General features: G+C 42.3%; 2 protein-coding genes across 2 annotated transcripts in view; one reads left to right on the plus strand and one right to left on the minus strand.

The window, feature by feature from the left end:
- Positions 1 to 9,513: 9,513 nt before the first annotated feature.
- LOC110536197 (claudin 5a) lies at positions 9,514 to 11,017 on the minus strand. The gene has a single exon (XM_021621820.3). It carries the CDS (start codon positions 11,015 to 11,017, stop codon positions 10,364 to 10,366), a length of 654 nt encoding a protein of 217 aa, XP_021477495.1. The 3' UTR covers positions 9,514 to 10,363.
- Positions 10,457 to 20,299, plus strand: part of zgc:63587 (septin-2) — a 41,327-nt gene continuing 31,484 nt past the window's right edge. Inside the window, exon 1 of the mRNA XM_021621819.3 lies at positions 10,457 to 12,930. The gene's annotated coding sequence lies outside the window, so the exon portion shown is untranslated. The remainder of the gene's footprint in view (positions 12,931 to 20,299) is intronic.

Here is a 20,299-nt window from a genome sequence, read left to right on the forward strand (position 1 = left end):
TCTGTATACTTCTGGCCCTTCTTTGGACACTGTGTTAACAACCCTCCAGGCAAGCTTCAATGCCATACAACTCTCCTTTCGTGGCCTCCAATTGCTCTTAAATACAAGTAAAACTAAATGCATGCTCTTCAACCGATCGCTACCTGCACCTGCCCGCCTGTCCAACATCACTACTCTGGACGGCTCTGACTTAGAATACGTGGACAACTACAAATACTTAGGTGTCTGGTTAGACTGTAAACTCTCCTTCCAGACCCATATAAAACATCTCCAATCCAAAGTTAAATCTAGAATTTGCTTCCTATTTCGCAACAAAGCATCCTTCACTCATGCTGCCAAACATACCCTTGTAAAACTGACCATCCTACCAATCCTCGACTTCGGCGATGTCATTTACAAAATAGCTTCCAATACCCTACTCAACAAATTGGATGCAGTCTATCACAGTGCAATCCGTTTTGTCACCAAAGCCCCATATACTACCCACCATTGCGACACATGCACATTTGTGGCCTGCTGGAGGTCATTTTGCAGGGCTCCGACAGTGCTCCTCCTGCTCCTCCTTGCACAAAGGCGGAGGTTGCGGTCCTGCTGCTGGGTTGTTGCCCTCCTACGGCCTCCTCCACGTCTCCTGATGTACTGGCCTGTCTCCTGGTAGCGCCTCCATGCTCTGGACACTACGCTGACAGACACAGCAAACCTTCTTGCCACAGCTCGCATTGATGTGCCATCATTACCTGAGCCACTTGTATGGGTTGTAGACTCCGTCTCATGCTACCACTAGAGTGAAAGCCCCGCCAGCATTCAAAAGTGACCAAAATATCAGCCACGAAGCATAGGAACTGAGAAGTGGTCTGTGGTCACCACCTGCAGAACCACTCCTTTATTGGGGGTGTCTTGCTAATTGCCTATAATTTCCACCTGATGTCTATTCCATTTGCACAACAGCATGTGAAATGTATTGTCAATCAGTGTTGCTTCCTAAGTGGACAGTTTGATTTCACAGAAGTGTGATTGACTTGGAGTTACATTGTGTTGTTTAAGTGTTCCCTTTATTTTTTGAGCAGTGTATATTTTGATTTGTTTAACATGTTTTTGGTTACTACATGAACCCAGAAGTGTTATTTCATAGTGTTGATGTATTCAAACCGTGCTTATACACCTGCATTGCTTGCTGTTTGGGGTTTTAGGCTGGGTTTCTGTACAGCACTTTGAGATATCAGCTGATGTATGAAGGGCTATATAAATAAATTGGATTTGATTTGATTTGATTCAATGTTATTCTACAATGTAGAAAATAGAAAAAATAAAGATAGACCCTGGAATGAGTGGGTGTGTCCAAACATTTGACTGGTACTCTATATCTCATCAATCTACACACAATAGCCCATAATGACAAAGTGATAACAGGTTTTTAGAAATGTTTGCAAATGCATTAAAAATAAAAACCAAAATACTTTACATAAGTATTCAGACCCTTTGCTATGAGACTCGAAATTGAGCTCAGGTGCATCCTGTTTCCATTGATCATCCTTGAGATGTTTCTACAATTTGATTGGAGTCCACCTGTGGTAAATTCATTTGATTGTACATGATTTGGAAAGGCACTCACCTGTCTATTTAAGGTCCCACAGTTGACACTGCATGTCAGAGCAAAAACCAAGCCATGAGGTCGAAGGAATTGTCCGTAGAGCTCCGAGACAGGATTGTGTCGAGGCACAGATCTGGGGAAGAGTACTAAAAAATGTCTGCAGCATTGAATTTTATTTAAACAGGTAGGCCAGTTGGGAACAAGTTCTCATTTACAACTGTGACCTGGCCAAGATAAAGCAAAGCAGGGTGACCAAAAACAACAACACAGAGTTACACATAATAACACAAGATCCCCAAGAACTCAGTGACCTCCATCATTCTTAAATGGATGAAGTTTGGAACCACCAAGAGTCTTCCTAGAGCTGGATGCCTGGCCAAACTGAGCAATCGAGGGAGATGGGAAAACCTTCCAGAAGGACAACTATCTTTGTAGCACTCCACCAATCAGGCCTTTATGAGAGAGTTGCCAGATGGAAACACTCCTCAGTAAAAGGCACATGAGAGCCTGCTTTGATTTTGTCAAAAGGCACCTAAAGGACTCTCAGACCATGATAAACAACATTCTCTGGTCTGATGAAACCAAGATTGAACTCTAGCCTGAATGCCAAGCATCACATCTGAAGGAAACCTGGCACCATACCTACGGTGAAGCATGGTGGTGGCAGCATCATGCTGTGGGGATGTTTTGCAGGGACTGGGAGACTAGTCAGAATTGAGGGAAAGATGAACTGAGCAAAGTACAGAGAGATCCTTGATGAAAAACTGCTCCAGAGCGCTCAGGACCTCAGACTGGGGCTAAGGTTCACCTTCCAACAGGACGACCCTAAGCACACAGCCAAGACAACGCAGGAGAGGCTTCGGGACAAATAGCTGTGCAGCGATGCACCCCATCCAACCTGACAGAGCTTGAGAGGATCTGCAGAGAAGAATGGGAGAATCCAATTTTGTAGCGCCATACCCATGAAGATTTGAGGCTGTAATCACTGACACATTTGCTTCAATAACGATTTTTTTGCAAACATTTAATAAGAACTGTTTTTGCTTTGTCATTGTGGGGTATTGTGTGTAGATTGATGAGGGAAAACATTTAATCAATTTTAGAATAAGAATGTAACGTAACAATGTGGAAAAAGTGAAGAGGTCAGAATACTTTCCGAATTCACTGTATTTGATAACCTCCTCACTGGAAATGTAATTCTAGTTTAAAGGAACAACATGTTCCTCCATCTTGATGACAAAAGCAGGAATGTCTTGGGTGGGATGTCAGCGGGAGTAGCCTCTGGTTTTGCTGACCAATTCCAAAAACAACTCCAACACAAACACTACTGCTTTAGGACGGTGTGGTGCAGGGAAGATGAGATTAATGATTTGGCATGAGCGACTTTGTGTGCACGCGCGCACATCTGTGTTTGTGCTTGAGGGCTAGCCAGTGGTGTGAGACAACAACCAAGGAGCATTTCACGTGTGATGGAGCAGTGTTTAAGCCCCCCTCTTCTCCCACACCCCACTTGTTCCTTCCTGTTCCGCTGTCCACTGGACAGGAAGTCTGTGCTACTGGGCTGTGACAAAGCTCTGAGTCATTCCACTGGCTTCAGCCTCAGGGGTCCACCACTGTCTAGCCATGCTGAATTATGAGACTTTCTTAAGTAACCTATAGGTTTTTACCACTTCTAACAAATATCTTATGTACTTGCTCATCACTTAAGAAAAAAAATACAATTTGTCCTTTTATTGTAAGCATGGGAATGGAGTGACTGACTCACTGTCTTTTATTAGAGACTATCTGGGTGCACCTGCTTTGCCTGAGTCATCTATTACTCTGTCTCTCTTTGGCTGAATTCCAAACACTTAAAAGACACCCTATCCTCAGCCCTCAAATTAAGTGGGCACTTCTCATGACGGATCATGACGTCTGACGAGTAGACGCTTGCAGGGCAAGGAGCGAGGGAGGAAGGAATGATTTTTAAATGGACCGCCCTTGCCTGGAAATTCGTCACTCATTCAACCCGCGATGATTATTTCAGCCACCGGTAGCTTGTGGGTGCTTTATATGCGCTACAGTCAATTATGATTGCATGTCTACTTAAATTATCTATATACTTATTAATATACGCCTACTGTATGACAGATAGCAAATTAATTAGCTAACGAATGTTAGCATGCCTAGCTGGAACTTCTGAAGAAGGAAAACATTTTATTTCTACAATTTCCAAAAGCTAATCAAACAAAAACATAATTACTTTTACGAGACGTGTTTGTGCCATCATGTGCATTAGTAGCACAATTTCTTTTTTTCACCCCTTTTTCTCCCTTGTCCCATCGCTGCAACTTCCGTACGGACTCGGGAAAGGCGAAGGTCAAGAGCCATACGTCCTCCGAAACACAACACAACCCAACCAAGCCGCACTGCTTCTTGACACAACGCCCGCTTAACCCAGAAGCCAGCCGCACCATTGTGTCGGAGGAAACATCGTACACCTGGTGACCGTCCCGGCCCGCCACAGGAGTCGCGAGTGTGCAATGGGACAAGAACATCCCTGCTGGCCAAACCCTCCCCTAACCCGGACGACGCTGGGCCAATTGTGCGCCGGCTGGCTGCGACAGAGCCGGCTGCGACAGTGCCTTAGACCGCTGCGCCACTCACGAGGCCTGAGTAGCACAATTTCTAACCTTTTTTACTTACACTTGTATGTTGACTTATCCATATTGACATTGAGGTTTTACATTTTGGCAGACAATTCGTAGCGGATGTACAATCTTCGCGAATTGAATTACTGGGCCGAGGTAAACATAATTGTACACTCGCAAACTCGATCAAAAACGAGGGCTGAAGGGCTCACGTTGCGAACTTCCCTTGTTACAGTTGAAGTCGGAAGTTTACATACACTTAAGTTGGAGTCATTAAAAATAGTTTTTCAACCACTCCACAAATTTCTTGTTAACAAACTATAGTTTTGGCAAGTCGGTTAGGATATCTACTTTGTGCATGACACATAATTTTTCCAACAATTGTTTACAGACAGATTATTTCACTTATAAATTCACTGTATCACAATTCCAGTGGGTCAGAAGTTTACATACACTAAGTTGACTGTGCCTTTAAACAGCTTGGAAAATTCCAGAAAATGACATTGTGGCTTTAGAAGCTTCTGATTGTCTCAAATGATGTTAATTAGCCTATTGGAGGTGTACCTGTATTTCAAGGCCTACCTTCAAACTCAGTGCCTCTTTGCTTGACATCATGGGAAAATCTAAAGAAATCAGCCAAGAACTCAGAAAAAGGAGGAACTGGTGCACTTCACAAAATAGATGGCATCATGAGGAAAGAAAATTGTGTATATATTGAAGCAACATCTCAAGACATTGTCAGGAAGTTAAAGCTTGGTCGCAAATGGGTCTTCCAAATGGATAATGGCCCCAAGCATACTTCCAAAGTTGTGGCAAAATGACTTAAGGACAACAGAGTCAAGGTATAGGAGTGGCCATCACAAAGCCCTGACCTCAATCCTATAGAAAATATGTGGCCAGAACTGAGAAAGCGTGTGCGAGCAAGGAGGCCTACAAACCTGACTCAGTCACACCAGCTCTGTCAGGAGGAGTGGGCCAAATTCACCCAATTTATTGTGGGAAGCTTGTGGAAGGCTACCGAAACGTTAGACCCAAGTTAAAAAATGTAAAGGCAATGCTACCAAATACTAATTGAGTGTATGTAAACTTCTGACCCACTGGGAATGTGATGAAAGAAATACAAGCTGAAATAAATCACTCTACTATTATTCTGACATTTCACATTCTTAAAATCAAGTGGTTATCCTAACTGGCCTAAAACAGGGAATGTTTACTAGGATTACATGTCAGGAATTGTGAAAAACTGAGTTCCTCCCTGACCAAGGCCCTTGTCCGCTGATTGCTCAGTTTGGCCGGATGGCCAGCTCTAGGAAGAGTCTTGGTGGTTCCAAACTTCTTCCATTTAAGAATGATGGAGCCACTGTGTTCTTGGGGACCTTCAATGTTGCAGAAATCTGTGCCTTGACACAATCCAGTCTCGGAGCTCAAAGGACAATTCCTTCGACCTCCTGGCCTGGTTCTTTCTCTGACATGCACTGTCAACTGTGGGACCTTATATAGACAAGTGTGTGCCTTTCCAAATCATGTCCAATCAATTGAATCTACCACAGGTGGACTCCAATCCCGTTTTAGAAACATCTCAAGGATGATCAATGGAGACAGGATGCACCTGAGCTCAATTTCGAGTCTCATTGCAAAGGTTCTGAATACTTATGTAAATAAGGTATTTCTGTTTTTTATTAATTCGCACAAAAATCTAAAAGCATGTTTACGCTTTGTCATTAGGTATTGCGTGTAGATTGCTGAGGATTTTATAAATCAATTTTAAAATATGTAAGTGTAACGTAACGAAATATGGAAAAGTCAAGGGGTCTGAATACTAACAGACTACAGTGGAAATGTACAAATTAATGAACGTGATATTTGAGTCTCTCAGCCGGTTACTTTCGCCTTACCAGTCAAACAAGCCCAATAACTCAGCCCAATTGCCAACCACTGCACTGGGTTGATGTAACCCTTAAATACAGATCTTGGATCAGCTTACCCTCTCCAATTTCTAACCTTAACCATTAGGGCGATAAATCGAAACTGATCAGGGGAATTTTCAACTCCCGCGCCCACTCCCTCCTTTTCGTGTCTCAATCTCTCCCAGTTAGGTCAAATTTACCGGTCAACACTGTGTTCCCAATGATTCTACTGAGATTAATATTGGCATATTGTATCACATTGGGCACATGTTGTCTTTATGATAAGAATTAATTGTGTTTTTGATTGAGTAGGATATTAGTAGTGCAATATGAGGCATTCAATAAAGTTTAATATTTCTTATCTGTAGTTTTTATTGTCAACATTTTGATAGTTTTTTTTCTTTAACAAATGATGGCTCAAACACAGAATGAACCACTGAGATCTTACATTCAGTGGTGTAATGGATGGTATATGCCATATGTCCACTTATTTTTTTAGTGGACATTGCATATACTCACTTCCTAATCCCCATTGATATGTTTCAAAGTAGTGTAGTGGAGGTACACACTGTATCAATTAATAGTGCAGATAGACCAGATCAGAATGTTTAGTTTAAAATGTACACATGCTGGAAGGCCTACGCATGAATGTTCCAAAATTATATTTGCGGGAAAATACCGTTCACATGTGAGGGGTTTCATGGACAGATATTGAAATATCCGTTAGAATTTTAGAAAGAGGGGTGATTTAAAGATACAACAACTATCATGGGTTGATAATATGACTAGGATAATGCCCTTGGATGCTAGACAATGAAATAAAGTTGAAAGAAAACCAATACAACAGAAAAATAATTGCCTCCACCTTTCTATGGTGGGATAGGCTACTTTGAAGCAAAGAAAGTTGAATAAAGGTTCAACAAAAATACATTTTAAAAAGCAAGGAAAGACATCCATAATATTAAGTAAAACACCCAGGTTTCAAACAATTAAGGAAAAGGGAAAATATAGTGATGCTAATGATAGGCCTAACCTTCTTCTGATAGATGGAAAAGCTTTCCCAAAAACGTTCTATATTACATGTTAACTAGTTACAAAGTAGCCTACATGTCAAAATTATTATTTGCACCATTGTAGACGATTGCATGGCGACGTTGGTCTTGAATAGAAACACTTAATCCGGTCCAACGGTTGTCTCGCGCCGAATTGAGCATGTGCAGGCCATCAAATCAAAGGGACTCCTTCGATATAAAATAGTTTTTGACGAAAATGAAAACGAGGTTTGAGTAATAATAGATTCAACTACTTAAGACATTGTCTCGTATCTAGGTTGGGCCATTAGATTTCGTGAAAATTAACAAATAAAGAATAATGTTTCACTTCTCTCATTGACTTCTCAAACCCTAAACCCCGACCTGGTCTGTTTGGTTTGTTTCGCAAGCTTTCCCGGAAGTCTTGAAATCTAAAACCGGTGAATTTCTGACTCAGTTGACAGCCTCATTTATCAGTTTCAATTAGCCTACTTGCACAGTACAGCTTGGGCTGGGCTAACTGTGAAATACCAAAAGGCGATTGATAATTTTAGGTTATTCAGAGCGTAGTCTATGTCACTGTTTATCATATACTTTTTCACACAGGGCACCTGTTCTTTTCCCTGGGGGGCAGTTAGGAAATAAATAAGTAAAATTATTGTATACCCAATTCTCCTGGCACCTCTACACCCCTGCTTACGCAATAACACATAGTTATTGTTGCTGTGGTCATTGCTGAATTACTGTCTTTTCGTAAACCCATTCTCCCTGTCCTTAGCCTATGCAGATGTTCCGGTTTTCAGGGGAAATGGAAAAAGAGCCTGTGACGCGACTTCTGCTTTTGGACATTAACAAGGCGACACTCCATCTTAACTCCTCCACATTTACCGGATTGGTTGAACAGTGCAGAAGAGAACCTCCCTCAACAGTTTTTTTTCCTTATCGTCAAGACCAGCATATAGGGGGTCTAGTTTCAGGCGTTTCTTTTATGACTGCTACGTTAGGTTACAGGCGGGGAGTCTGTGTCTGGCTGGGTGTGGGTCTTTGGAATGTCCCTAGGCCGGGCCTTTATGAGGCTCATCCATACCACCACATTATAGACCCTGTCGCCAGGCAACAGCAGGTCCTAAACCGTTACCATGGCAAGGGCCCATTGAGTGACGTTGCTGGTCCTGTTTGCCTCTTTTCTCTCTGGAATGGGGGTCATTTTAGAGGTGCACCCCCAACTCTACACCCCAGACAATCCCAAAATAACAGCCCAGCCCATTCCCGAAAGACCATACTGCTTCTTTGTGCAGAAACCCCAGATACACATCAGAGTCTGAATGCCTATAGAGGGGGTTATGGGAGTGATGCGATGCCTAGGTTGTCCTCAGCGAAAAGTTACATTGAACGTTTGGGAAAGTCATCTGCAAGTGCACACTAAGATGTTTATTCACAATGGAGTTCTATCAAGTGGTTCTTTGCCACTTTTGGCTAAAATGTCAATTGCATAGCCTACATGCAGTTGTTGGACATAATTTCTCTCTACTAATAATGTCGTTGTCTTTTTTTTACCAAAATATAATCAGCCCAACTCATATCTACCTCGATTCAGTTGAGCTGGTGAATGACCTTTACATGTTCTAGTTATACGTGGGCATATGACCCACTAAGACTCTTATGTGGCCAGCTAAACTATAAGTAAGCTTTGAAAATCCAGCCAAAGCTTTGAACACGGGGCATTCATAATCAGCTCTGAGAATACCAATAGCTTACATGCCAGATGTTTTTGTTAATTAAGTTAAACCTGAATTTTAGGATTTGCATAATGTAGGCCTAGTATTTTAAAACAATAATTACAGGAAATCATTTTATTTGAACTCAAAGATGCCGAAAGTTGGGAATATATTTTAAGAGAAAAGGTCAGAACTTTTTTTCATCTCACAAAAAAGTTGTTTTGCCACCATAAAATCAGCCAATTTTACAACCCACAATCACAATCACACAGACAGGCCTACAAAATCAAACCCCTCCATTGGCGGGAAAGTGCGATAGTGGTGGAAAGACATCCGAATTTGCTCGCCTTTTAAACAGCGCGGTGGATTGAGAAAGAGCTGTCTGAAAGGGGGATGGGTCGGGGAGTATTGTGTGTTTAACAGCAGAGCCCCACTCTTGCTGAATGGGTATTGTCATCTAGATTTCTATAGTTCACCAAAATACTTTCTCCTGCTGGGGAACTCAACGCATCACGCAGGCGTCAGGCCCAGACATAAATAATATTGAAGATTTGCAAACTACATGTTCTGATGCCCTATTTATTATATTAATTAAACTACATTTCGATTTGTTTAAATAAAACACGGTAGAACAAATACATTTAAGACGATATCAGTTTAATCTCAGTTTAACATTGGAAAGAATATTGCATGAAATATATAATGGATCTTTACATCAAACATCAACAAAACCAGTTAGTAAAACAGCAGTGTATTCATACAAATCCATGACAAGAAACACATCCAGCACAGCTTCTACATACAGATATAAAACTCACATTTGCAAACTTTTAAAAGTTTCATCTGGACATCCTATATTTGGCATCTAAATCTATGGTCCTAATTTTTGTAAAATAGATTATATTCCACTATTATAAGGACGCCTGAGTTGTGTTTCCTTAAAAATAGGCCTAGCCTACATTTATTTTTTTTAGCTCGTCCCACAGTGCCATGAAGCAAAAATCCACTGTCCAAAAACCTTTCAGGTGGTTTGGAGTGCTATCACTCCGAAATCATAGTAACTGAAGCCTACACTGAAGTAAAACAAAACAGTGGATATATTCAGTCGTATAATCTTCATAATGGTAAACATTTCAAAATGCAAGGGATTATGAGCGATCATAGAAAATATAGACTAGGACATTTAAAAATGCAGGTACCTAAAACAAAGACGCTCATTTTTGTCATTGGCTATCACTTTATATCCAGACGTTTATGCATAGTCTCCAAAAAGTTTATTTTCTGCTGTTTGAAAAAATGATGAACGAATATGTTATCCAATAGTGTGTTTAGTTTATAGTCAGTGTAACAAAATGATGCTTTAATTGATTTCAAAGTTCAGAGTAAACTGCAGGTGCAAAAAATACGTTTAAAAAAATAGTTTTTCAAAGATCACAGCACATTTACGCACAGCATAGCTACCCCATCCCGAGGGTGGGAAGCAGGGCTACACGTAATTCCTTTTGTCATAGTCTCCGGTCCCGTTCGGTGTGGCCCGTTTGGTCGGGGAATATTTGGCCGAATAGCCCGAATTCCCGTCAGAAGGACAAGAGCAGCAGAGTAGCGCGCCCCCGATCAGCAGGAGCGCCGTGGCCGCCCAACCGATGTAGAGCGCGGCCCCGATCTCCCTCTTTTTGGACGCAGGCACCTGTGGGTTGTAGAAGTCAGAGATGATGTTGTTGGCCATCCAGCAGAGGGGAACTAACACAAACAACCCACTGGTGATGTAGATGACCCCTCCGGCGTTTACCACCCGGGTTTTGACGTTCTCGGCGCTAATGCAGTTGGTGCACTGCGCCCCGGCGATCACCACCATCAGCCCCAGCACGCCAAACACACACGAGATGACGGTGAGGGCTCGCGCCGCCTGCAGGTCGTGGCCGAGCGCAAGGACCGAGTCGTGCACCTTGCACTGCATCTGGCCGGTGCTCTGCACCACACAAGACATCCAGAGCCCATCCCAGATGGTCTGAGCCACCACAATGTTGGCCTCGATGAACGCCGTTACCTTCCACATGGGCAGCCCGCACACCACCATCACCAGGAGCGAGCCAATGACGCACAGCCCCAGCCCAAGGATCTCCAGTCCAGCGGACACCATCTTCGCTATTTTTAATGGATATTTGTTATAATTTGTGTCCTCCTCTGTGCGTGAACAACGCGTCTTTATGTGGATGCTGCGCTTTGGAATATCTGAGCTTCAGACAGATTCAGACAACGTCGATTTGTTTGAGACTCCTTACATCACTCTTGCTACAAATAGTCTACAATAGGCTGTCGTATGTTACTGACTGTAAAAACAACTGGACTCATAGAGCGGCTTGACCAATTATATGTTTTGAGTGGGGTGGGGGTGACAACACAAGTGCTAAAGCCAGAGGAAAAACTTTCACCCAATCAGAAGTCCCCGCATCCTCTCAGCACCAATGAGGAGGCAGGGATGTTGGATGAGAACGAACAAAGCCAGGAGACCGCATTTTGTGCGTGCGTGCGTGTGAGAACAGTTAGTCGGTTGAATATAAGGTTGGGAACAAACGCAGAGGACTTGTAAGACCCTAGGCTGTAATAAAACATATTCTAACCAAGTTGCTCATTACTGGAATAGCCTTCACAATATCTAAATTATATGACTTTGAAGCAAACATAATTGCTGGGCTCTTATTTCCAATTTAGTCGAATTTAAGAACATACAATTAATTGGTTATACCCATAGCCAGACCCATGGGCTACTGTATATGACTCTGGTTCTAGACAGAACTGCATCATTTAGTATGACATTCGATGTTATTGATTTTTTTATTTTTAATATTGGAACATTGTAATAATAGCCGAATAAAAAACAAAAACACCACATAGCCTATGTAAGGGCCCTAGACATAGCAGTTAGGATTGCCTACTGCTGTCGACAGTATGCTGTTTCCAGGCTACAGACTGGACTCACTGGACCATAAGCAGGTGTAATGTTAGTTGCATTACAAATGTAGCCTACGTAATGGCCCCAACCAGAGCAATTAGAATTACCTAATGCTGTGACAGTATGTTGATTGTAGGCTAAAACTGGACTCACTGGACCATAACCAGGTGTAATGTTAGTTACATTACAAATGTTGTTTTTGCTTCTGGTGGGTTCAGGGCATAATTAAGCATATACACATTTTCATTTACGTAATTTAGCAGACGCTATTATCCAGAGCGATTTACATGAGCAATGAGGGTTAAGTATTTTTCACCAAATGTATGTAAACTTTGTTTAAACTCAGTTGCCTGTATTCTATATTTAAATGTTGTCTATCACTAGCAGCACCATACCACCAAGTAACATTCTGAGTAGTCTATGTGTAAATGTAGCCTACTTGGCCATTAAAGGTGATTCTGATTCGAAACAGCGAATTTCAGATTATTGGCCCAACGCCTCTAACCGCTAGACTAGCTGCCGCCTGTTTCAAATCTAGACTAAATCTATATGTTAGAACATTTCTTGAAATATATTTAATTGGAAAAAAATGTTTAAAACGATGCACGCTCTCCTTGACTGTTTTGTTTTCCAAGTTTGCATCGACTTCAATTTAAAGTTTTAATTTAGGATACTTTCCGTAGGCTACATTAGCATAGACAATGATTTTTACAATGTTACTGTTGACAAGCGTGGAATCACAGTGCTACTTCCTACACAATAATGTTTGCGAAATAATGTATCCTCCCACGAACTCCCATATAATAACGTGTAACAACCAAAGCGTGACATCATCAAGAACGATATCCTCCTCGTATAGAAACTGAGAAGTATGGCTGCCATCTTGGATCTTGAATTACCTTTGCATATTGTGATTCCACCCTGGTTTGAGCCGAAATGAACCCAGTTGCACTGCCTCCCACCCGTGAAAAAAGACAAACGGGCGTCATGGGATGAGGGCGGGACATTGGAGCTGTTTCCGGAGTCCCTTCCCTGGCCTGGGATAGAAAGAAGAGGGGGGAAATACTTCTGTTTATTTACATTTCATAAGTTACACACAGGTAAGGTCTCAAACGGTCGTATATGAATGCTTGTCTACCAAATGAGTGAGAGAAAGAGAGAAAAGGGATGAGCTTTTAGCGAGATCAGATAGTTGAAACTTGGCAACATGACACCACTCACTCACTGGAATAGCAACCTTTTCATGCTAAAGTTTGACATAAAACAAAGTTTCATAGTGCTTCGGAAGTTGAATTGATAGGCCTGTTTCCTATTTACAATAAGGTACACTGTTTCCATGTAAAGTATATGCAATTATGCCTAACATATTCGCCGTAAATTCTTCATAGTGTCGTGTTTGGAATATGTCAATCTTTCCCAAACTGGGTGTGGACGTCAAAACTAGTAGACAACAAAAGGCCAAAACATTTCCGCTACATTAAACATCCTAATTTATAATTCGAAGAAGTAACTTTTTGTTGTTGTTGAAAAATACAAAATCTTTATAAAAAATCATGAACCACACATTTCACTTGTGACAATATTGACTTTGACACTGCATTATGTAAGTATGAATGAATGAGGGGTAACTATCCCCAGAGGTATGGTCCAATTGTTCACACAAAAAAGCAAAGTTTGGTAAAAATGTGGTATATGGATGATGGTCATGCTTGGTCATGTTTGCAAACAAACTATGAAGGAAAATAAGTAATTTTTTAGCTCTTTAATGAAAAGAGGAGCAACAATTGCTCAGCTGCAAAGTGGTAAGCCTCACAAGCTCATGGAGCAGGACTGCTGAAGCGAGTAGTGTGTAAAAATTGCCTGTCCTCGGTTGCAACACTCACTACTGACTTCCAAACTGCCTCTGGAAGCAACGTCAGCACAATAACTGTTCGTTGGGAGCATCATGAAATGGGTTTCCATGGCCGAGCAGCCGCACGCACACAAGCCTAAGCTCAAAATGCGCAATGCCAAGCGTCGGCTGGAGTAGTGTAAAGCTCGCCACAATTGGACTGTAGAGCAGTGGAAACGCATTCTCTGGAATGATGAATCACTCTTCACTACATGGGAGTCAGATGGAAAATCTGGATTTGGCGGATGCCAGGAGAACGCTACCTGCCCCAATGCATAGTGCCAATTGTAAAGTTTGGTGAAGGAGGAATAATAGCCTGGGGTTAGCCCTTTAGTTCCAGTGAAGGGAAATCTTAATGCTACAGCATACAAAGACATTCTAGACGATTCTGTGCTTCCAACTTTGTGGCAACAGTTTGGGGAAGAACCCTTCCCTGTTTCAACATGAAAATGCCCCTGTGCACAAAGCAAAGTCCATACAGAAATGGTTTGTCGAGATCGGTGTGAAAGAACTTCACTGTCCTGCACAGAGCCTTGACCTCAACCCTATGGAACATGTTTGGGATGAATTGGAACACCGACTGCAAGCCAGGCCTAATTACCCAACATCAGTGCCAACCTCACTAATGCTCTTGTGGCTGAATGGAAGTATGTCCCCGCAGCATTGTTTCAACATCTAGTGGAAAAAGCCTTCCCAGAAGAGTATAGGATGTTATAGCAGCAAAATGGGGACCAACTCCATATTAATGCCCATGATTTTGGAATTAGATGCTTGCCGAGTAGGTGTCCACATACTTTTGATAATGTGGTATGTATGTAGGCTACTGTATGGATGTAGTCTGTGACCAAAACATGTGTTGTTGTACTGAGTTCATTTCAATTCCTAGAACCTGACATAACCGTTAAACATCAGATTTATCATTGACCTCTGACGGTTTAGCACGTCCTGATAAAATACATTTTATGTTTAGACAACTCCACAATAACAGTAGGAAACAATAATAAGTATTCTCATTGTGTGTGTCTCTGAGCTAAGAGATGGCGGAGGGCCACTATTGAACAGCTATCATCCATCTTGGCTCATATCTTTTGGCTCAGGGAGTCTATGAACACTTCATTTCCCTCTGTTTGAGTGGATGGAGATTATAAAAGGGAAGCCTTTATTGTGAATGTTTAGGTCGTGATAGGAGACCCTTATACTGAACTCAAAGATGGTGGTAGTTTAGGTAGAGGTTGCCCATGAGCACAGATCTTGGATCAGCGTACTCTCTAAATTCTGACCTTATCCATTATCGGGGAAACATAAAACTGGTGTTTTATCAGTGTCAAGTGGCAAGTTCCTCTTACACCTGAAAAATGCAGACTGCCTCCCAAATATCACCATATTCCCTCTTGTAGTGCACTACTTTTGACAAAGAGCTCATAGGTCCCAAATGACACCCTGATACCCATCGGCCATTTGATTAACCTCAGTGTGAGCCGTCTCTTTCTCTAGTCTTATCTCATAAGGACAGAGCTGAGAGGGAGCCCTCTGACACCACTCATCAAGGAGGGACGTTTCCTTTTGTTTTGTAGTATGGTGTGAACGGAAAAACAACATGAATCAGACTGACATGTCCAAGTGGAGATCCAGAGTGGTGCTCTCAGTAATTGTACTGTACAGGATATGTTGTAATCCTCAATACTGGCAAATGGACAGTGGCATGGAAGAGGATTTGTGTCCACCCATAGAACAGTCTAGTTCTAACCTCGTAGAAGGATGTCATGAAGATATGCTATGGGGTCTGTTTTCTTTCAGTCTTTCTAAGGATCTTTGGTGCTTTGGTAATGGACACATGCTAAACTTAACTACCCATACATTATGGAAGTTGGGTCAGTACTGAGATGTTTATGCATTGTAGGAGTGGTGTAGTAAGAATTTCAGGGTAAGGCCTACACTTGTTGTATTCGGCACATGTGACAAAGTTTGATTTTAGTTTTATGATTTCACAACATAAATAGAAAAATGTGACATTCTATTTATATTGCTCTGCCATTTAACCCTGTGATCCCATGTTGGTCATACAGTAGCTAGGCCTTTGTGCATAGTGAAACAATGTTATGATAACATTTTTGCTTTGCCATCAAACCCTTCTGTTGCTTGACTATTTCCGCTTCTGTCCGCATCATAATAAAAGGGCCATCCTGTGCTCTGTACTCTGTCTGTGTTATGAACAGCCCTGCTGGTTTCCGCTGGCTTGAAAGGCTTTCTCATTCCGCCCATTGTTGTGGTTTTTCTTTTCATTGCTTGTAGAGAGCTCCTGAAACAGAGTATAACAGCTTTATTATTGTTGCCCACATCACCTCGTGACCCCCAAAGGACCACTTATTACAGTCAAGCCTCAAACCCCCTACTGTGTATGTGTGTACATGTGAGTCTGCCAACTTTCTTTTTATGAGGCTACGTTCAGTTTATTAGTTCGCTGCCCAGTCATAGAATAGCTCAAATTAGAGTGGACATTTCAAGAAGAGGTTCTTAACCAAGAGACCAAATTAAGCAAAAATAGAATTCAAAATAATAACTCATTTATATAGATTTTCATAGGTCTCAAAATGTACGTCTGGCTTAAATTTGTTAAGTTACTGTGTGGCTAAGAGGTAAGGTGTATAGATTCACTGCCACCACAGCCCCTCCAGCTAATAAATCAAGTGTAAACCTCACATGCCAGGATTTTGGCTTAACTAAGGTGGCATTTTTCCTTCTTTGCCAAACTGTTTAATCTCCCTCAGGTCTCCCTTAAATGGGTATTATTAAGTGAGTATTATTGCCGCCTGCCTCCTGCCTGTATCTCCCGTAGTGTTGCCTTTGTGTTAATACCACAGCGATAATGGAACAGCTTAATTAATCTACTGCTGGTTCCCACAGAGACAGTCCAGGAATAACACGTGTGTGTGTGAGTGTGAGTGAGTGAGTGGACGTGTTTAACTATACTTGTGGGGACCAGATTTGGTCAAACAAAAATTTGACCAACTGGGGACATTTTGTTAGTCCCCACATGCTATTTCTAGGGGGGTTAGGAGCTAGGGTAAGGGTTAGGTTAGGGAAAATAGGATTTTGAATGGGACTGTCCCCACAAAGTTAGTTGTACAAGACTGTGTGTGTGTAGGGCAAACTCATTTGGTTGCGGGTAAAAAAAAAAAAAAACTGACATAATACAGTATGTTTCTTGCTTTTGCATATTCAATAAATGCATTGTAACTTGTATGGTATGAAGGCCACAGAACGTAGCCGTAGATAATAGATGAATAATAATAATGCTGTGAAATAAATGTAGGCTATCCCTCGGATGCAGGCCGTCTCACCCCGTGCTGCCCGCTATGTCCTGCTAAGATCCATATCGCAAGCTGTTGACTTGTGGGCCCCGTCCGTCAGGCATGCCACTGACTGACCCTAACCCCCTCTGTGCTTCGACCCCTGATAGTGTGTGTGATTGTGGGCCAGTGGGGCCGCGGGTGGGCTCTTGTTCCGTCTCTTACCCAGGCGGAGGGGTGATCTGTATGAAAAGCCTCAGGAACCTGGGTGATAAACAGCCATTGTTCTCCTGAGAGCTTGATGAAACAGAGAGGGATATCTGGCCGTGCCGCCTGCCGCAGACATATGAGGTCCTGCCACCATAAACAATAGATCAGTGTTGTAGTACTCCCGTCTCGAGGCCACATATTGAGTGTCTCGGTTTCGGATACATTTGTACTTGGTCTTGACAGTGAGCACTCATCATTTCTTCACCAGACCAGCGGAGTAAAAAACTCTTATCAGCTTCCATTCAATCAGCGGATAAAACCACTTTGCCGGGCCAAATATATACACTCCTTTCTTGAAACATTATCTTAACAGCCTTTATCTATTATATACATGTTTGCGCAGTGGTGAACCTATAGGCCTTCAGTGTGTGACAAGTTTGTGATTCTGAAAGGACAGCAACTGTAATACCAGCGCACTCATGTAGGAGAATGCACTTTTTGTAAAACACAAAGAGCCATTGGTGTAGTGGAGGGTATACCCAGGTACAAACTGTATACCCACTTGTTTTCAGTGGGCATTGTGTATACTCACTTCTTAATCCCTTCTGTTGTGTATCAAAGTGGTGTAGTGGAGGTATACGACTTATCAATCATGTAGTACAATAGAGAGATCATGCACAAAGTAGCCTACACAATCACAAAGCATGTGAAATATATTCACATTCGCGCCGCACAGATGTCTTAGTTCAGCGGAATATCATCTGCAAGCAGCAAGAGTGTGCAGCTCTCAGCTGGTTTTAGCTTGGAGCAGCTCACAGAAGTATAACATCGGTAGCTAGTAGGGTAGGAAAGACATATCTACCAGTAAATGCTAAGTAAGGCAACAATGGGTATGCAAACCAGGTATTTAAAAAGTTTAGTCCCAAGTGTTGGCTAGTAGACCATTTGTGATGTGCAGTTGTCATCATGTGCTGTTTGCATCAGGGGCATAGACATGGATGGGCCTGGGCCTGACAAGCCCACCCAATCAGATTTGATATGGTTTAAGCGTTGTTGTGGACTTAGACCATCACGATTTTGAGAGTGAAAATCTGAAATATCTATAGGAAAACTCATTTAAAAAAAACACAGGAAAACACAGGATTTTTCACACAGGTGCCTTTCCTTTGCTGGATGGGGAGTTTGGGAACTTTTTGGCAAAATTATAGTAAACCCACTTCTCCAGGTACCACTTCTCCACTGCATAGGGCCGATGGAAAGACAGCAGTCATACACAGCATGATGTTAAAGGATAAGCAGTCCATAAACTCTGACATAAGACAGTAGGTCCCAATCATAAGAATACAAAAACACAAGCATTAAGCATTTCCCAATTGAAATGTACAACTATTACTTCCCATTGCAAAATGGTCAGACAGGTGTTTTCTAATTTGTGTGGAAGTTGCAAGCTAGCCAAATTTTGCCAGTTAGCTTGGGTTCTTCGATGGGACACGCATGCATTAGGCTACCATTGCCCATCGTTTATCAGTGCAATTTTGACAGCCAAATAGCTGATAAAGTTTGAGAGCATTTGTCTAATGTTCCTTTGTTAGATTTTAGCTCATCTTGCTCTGGCTAGCATTAGTTGTTGATCTTGTGGATGTGCGTAACTGAGGGAGAGAGCGCCTACTTTTTCATGGTTGTTTGATAAATAGGACTGTAAAGTTCCCAAATGTAAGAGGACTCCCGTGGTGTTTACATTTACAGAAATACATTCAGGTGTATTGTTTTGAATTTTGGCAAATAAATGTGTTCTAATGATCTAAAGTTGCACTGTTGCAAACACACAGTAAGGTTAAAAGTGAATGATGGCAGGCCCATGTGGCAAATGGCTTGTTTGTATAAAGGCCTATTGTAGCTCTGACTGGGTGTGTGTGTATACACACACACACACACACACGTATTTGTTACGCTGCCGATTTTGCAGGTTTTAATACTTAAAGCATGTAGAGGTCTGTAATTTTTATCATAGGTACACTTCAACTGTGAGAGACGAATCTAAAACAAAAATCCAGAAAATCACATTGTATGATTAAGTAATTAATTTGCATTTTATTGCATGACATAAGTATTTGTTACATCAGAAAAGCAGAACTTAATATTTGGTACAGAAACCTGTGTTTGCAATTACAGAGATCATACGTTTTCTGTAGTTCTTGACCAGGTTTGCACACACTGCAGCAGGGATTTTGGCCCACTCCTCCATACAGACCTTCTCCAGATCCTTCAGGTTTCGGGGCTGTCGCTGGGCAATACGGACTTTCAGCTCCCTCCAAATATTTTCTATTGGGTTCAGGTCTGGAGACTGGCTAGGCCACTCCAGGACCTTGAGATGCTTCTTACGGAGCCACTCCTTAGTTGCCCTGGCTGTGTGTTTCGGGCCGTTGTCATGCTGGAAGACCCAGCCACGACCCATCTTCAATGCTCTTACTGAGGGAAGGAGGTTGTTGGCCAAGATCTCGCGATACATGGCCCCATCCATCCTTCCCTCAATACGGTGCAGTCGTCCTGTCCCCTTTGCAGAAAAGCATCTCCAAAGAATGATGTTTCCACCTCCATGCTTCACGGTTGGGATGGTGTTCTTGGGGTTGTACTCATCCTTCTTCCTCCAAACACAGCGAGTGGAGTTTAGACCAAAAAGCTCTATTTTTGTCTCATCAGACCACAAGACCTTCTCCCATTCATCCTCTTGATCATCCAGATGGTCATTGGCAAACTTCAGACAGGCCTGGACATGTGTTGGCTTGAGCAGGGGGACCTTGCGTGCGCTGCAGGATTTTAATCCATGACAGCGTAGTGTGTTACTAATGGTTTTCTTTGAGATTATGGTCCCAGCTCTCTTCAGGTCATTGACCAGGTCCTGCCGTGTAGTTCTGGGCTGATCCCTCAGCTTCCTCATTATTGATGCCCCACGAGGTGAGATCTTGCATGGAGCCCCAGACCAAGGGTGATTGACCGTCAACTTGACCTTCTTCCATTTTCTAATAATTGCGCCAACAGTTGTTGCCTTCTCACCAAGCTGCTTGCCTATTGTCCTGT

This window comes from Oncorhynchus mykiss, chromosome 11, assembly GCF_057628025.1.
Source record: "Oncorhynchus mykiss isolate SJ-2025 chromosome 11, ASM5762802v1, whole genome shotgun sequence".
Lineage (NCBI taxonomy): Eukaryota > Metazoa > Chordata > Actinopteri > Salmoniformes > Salmonidae > Oncorhynchus > Oncorhynchus mykiss.

What these genes read in the sequence shown, in the direction of transcription:
- LOC110536197 (XM_021621820.3), bottom strand. Translation starts at nt 11,017, where the DNA reads ATGGTGTCCGCTGGACTGGAGATCCTTGGGCTGGGGCTGTGCGTCATT.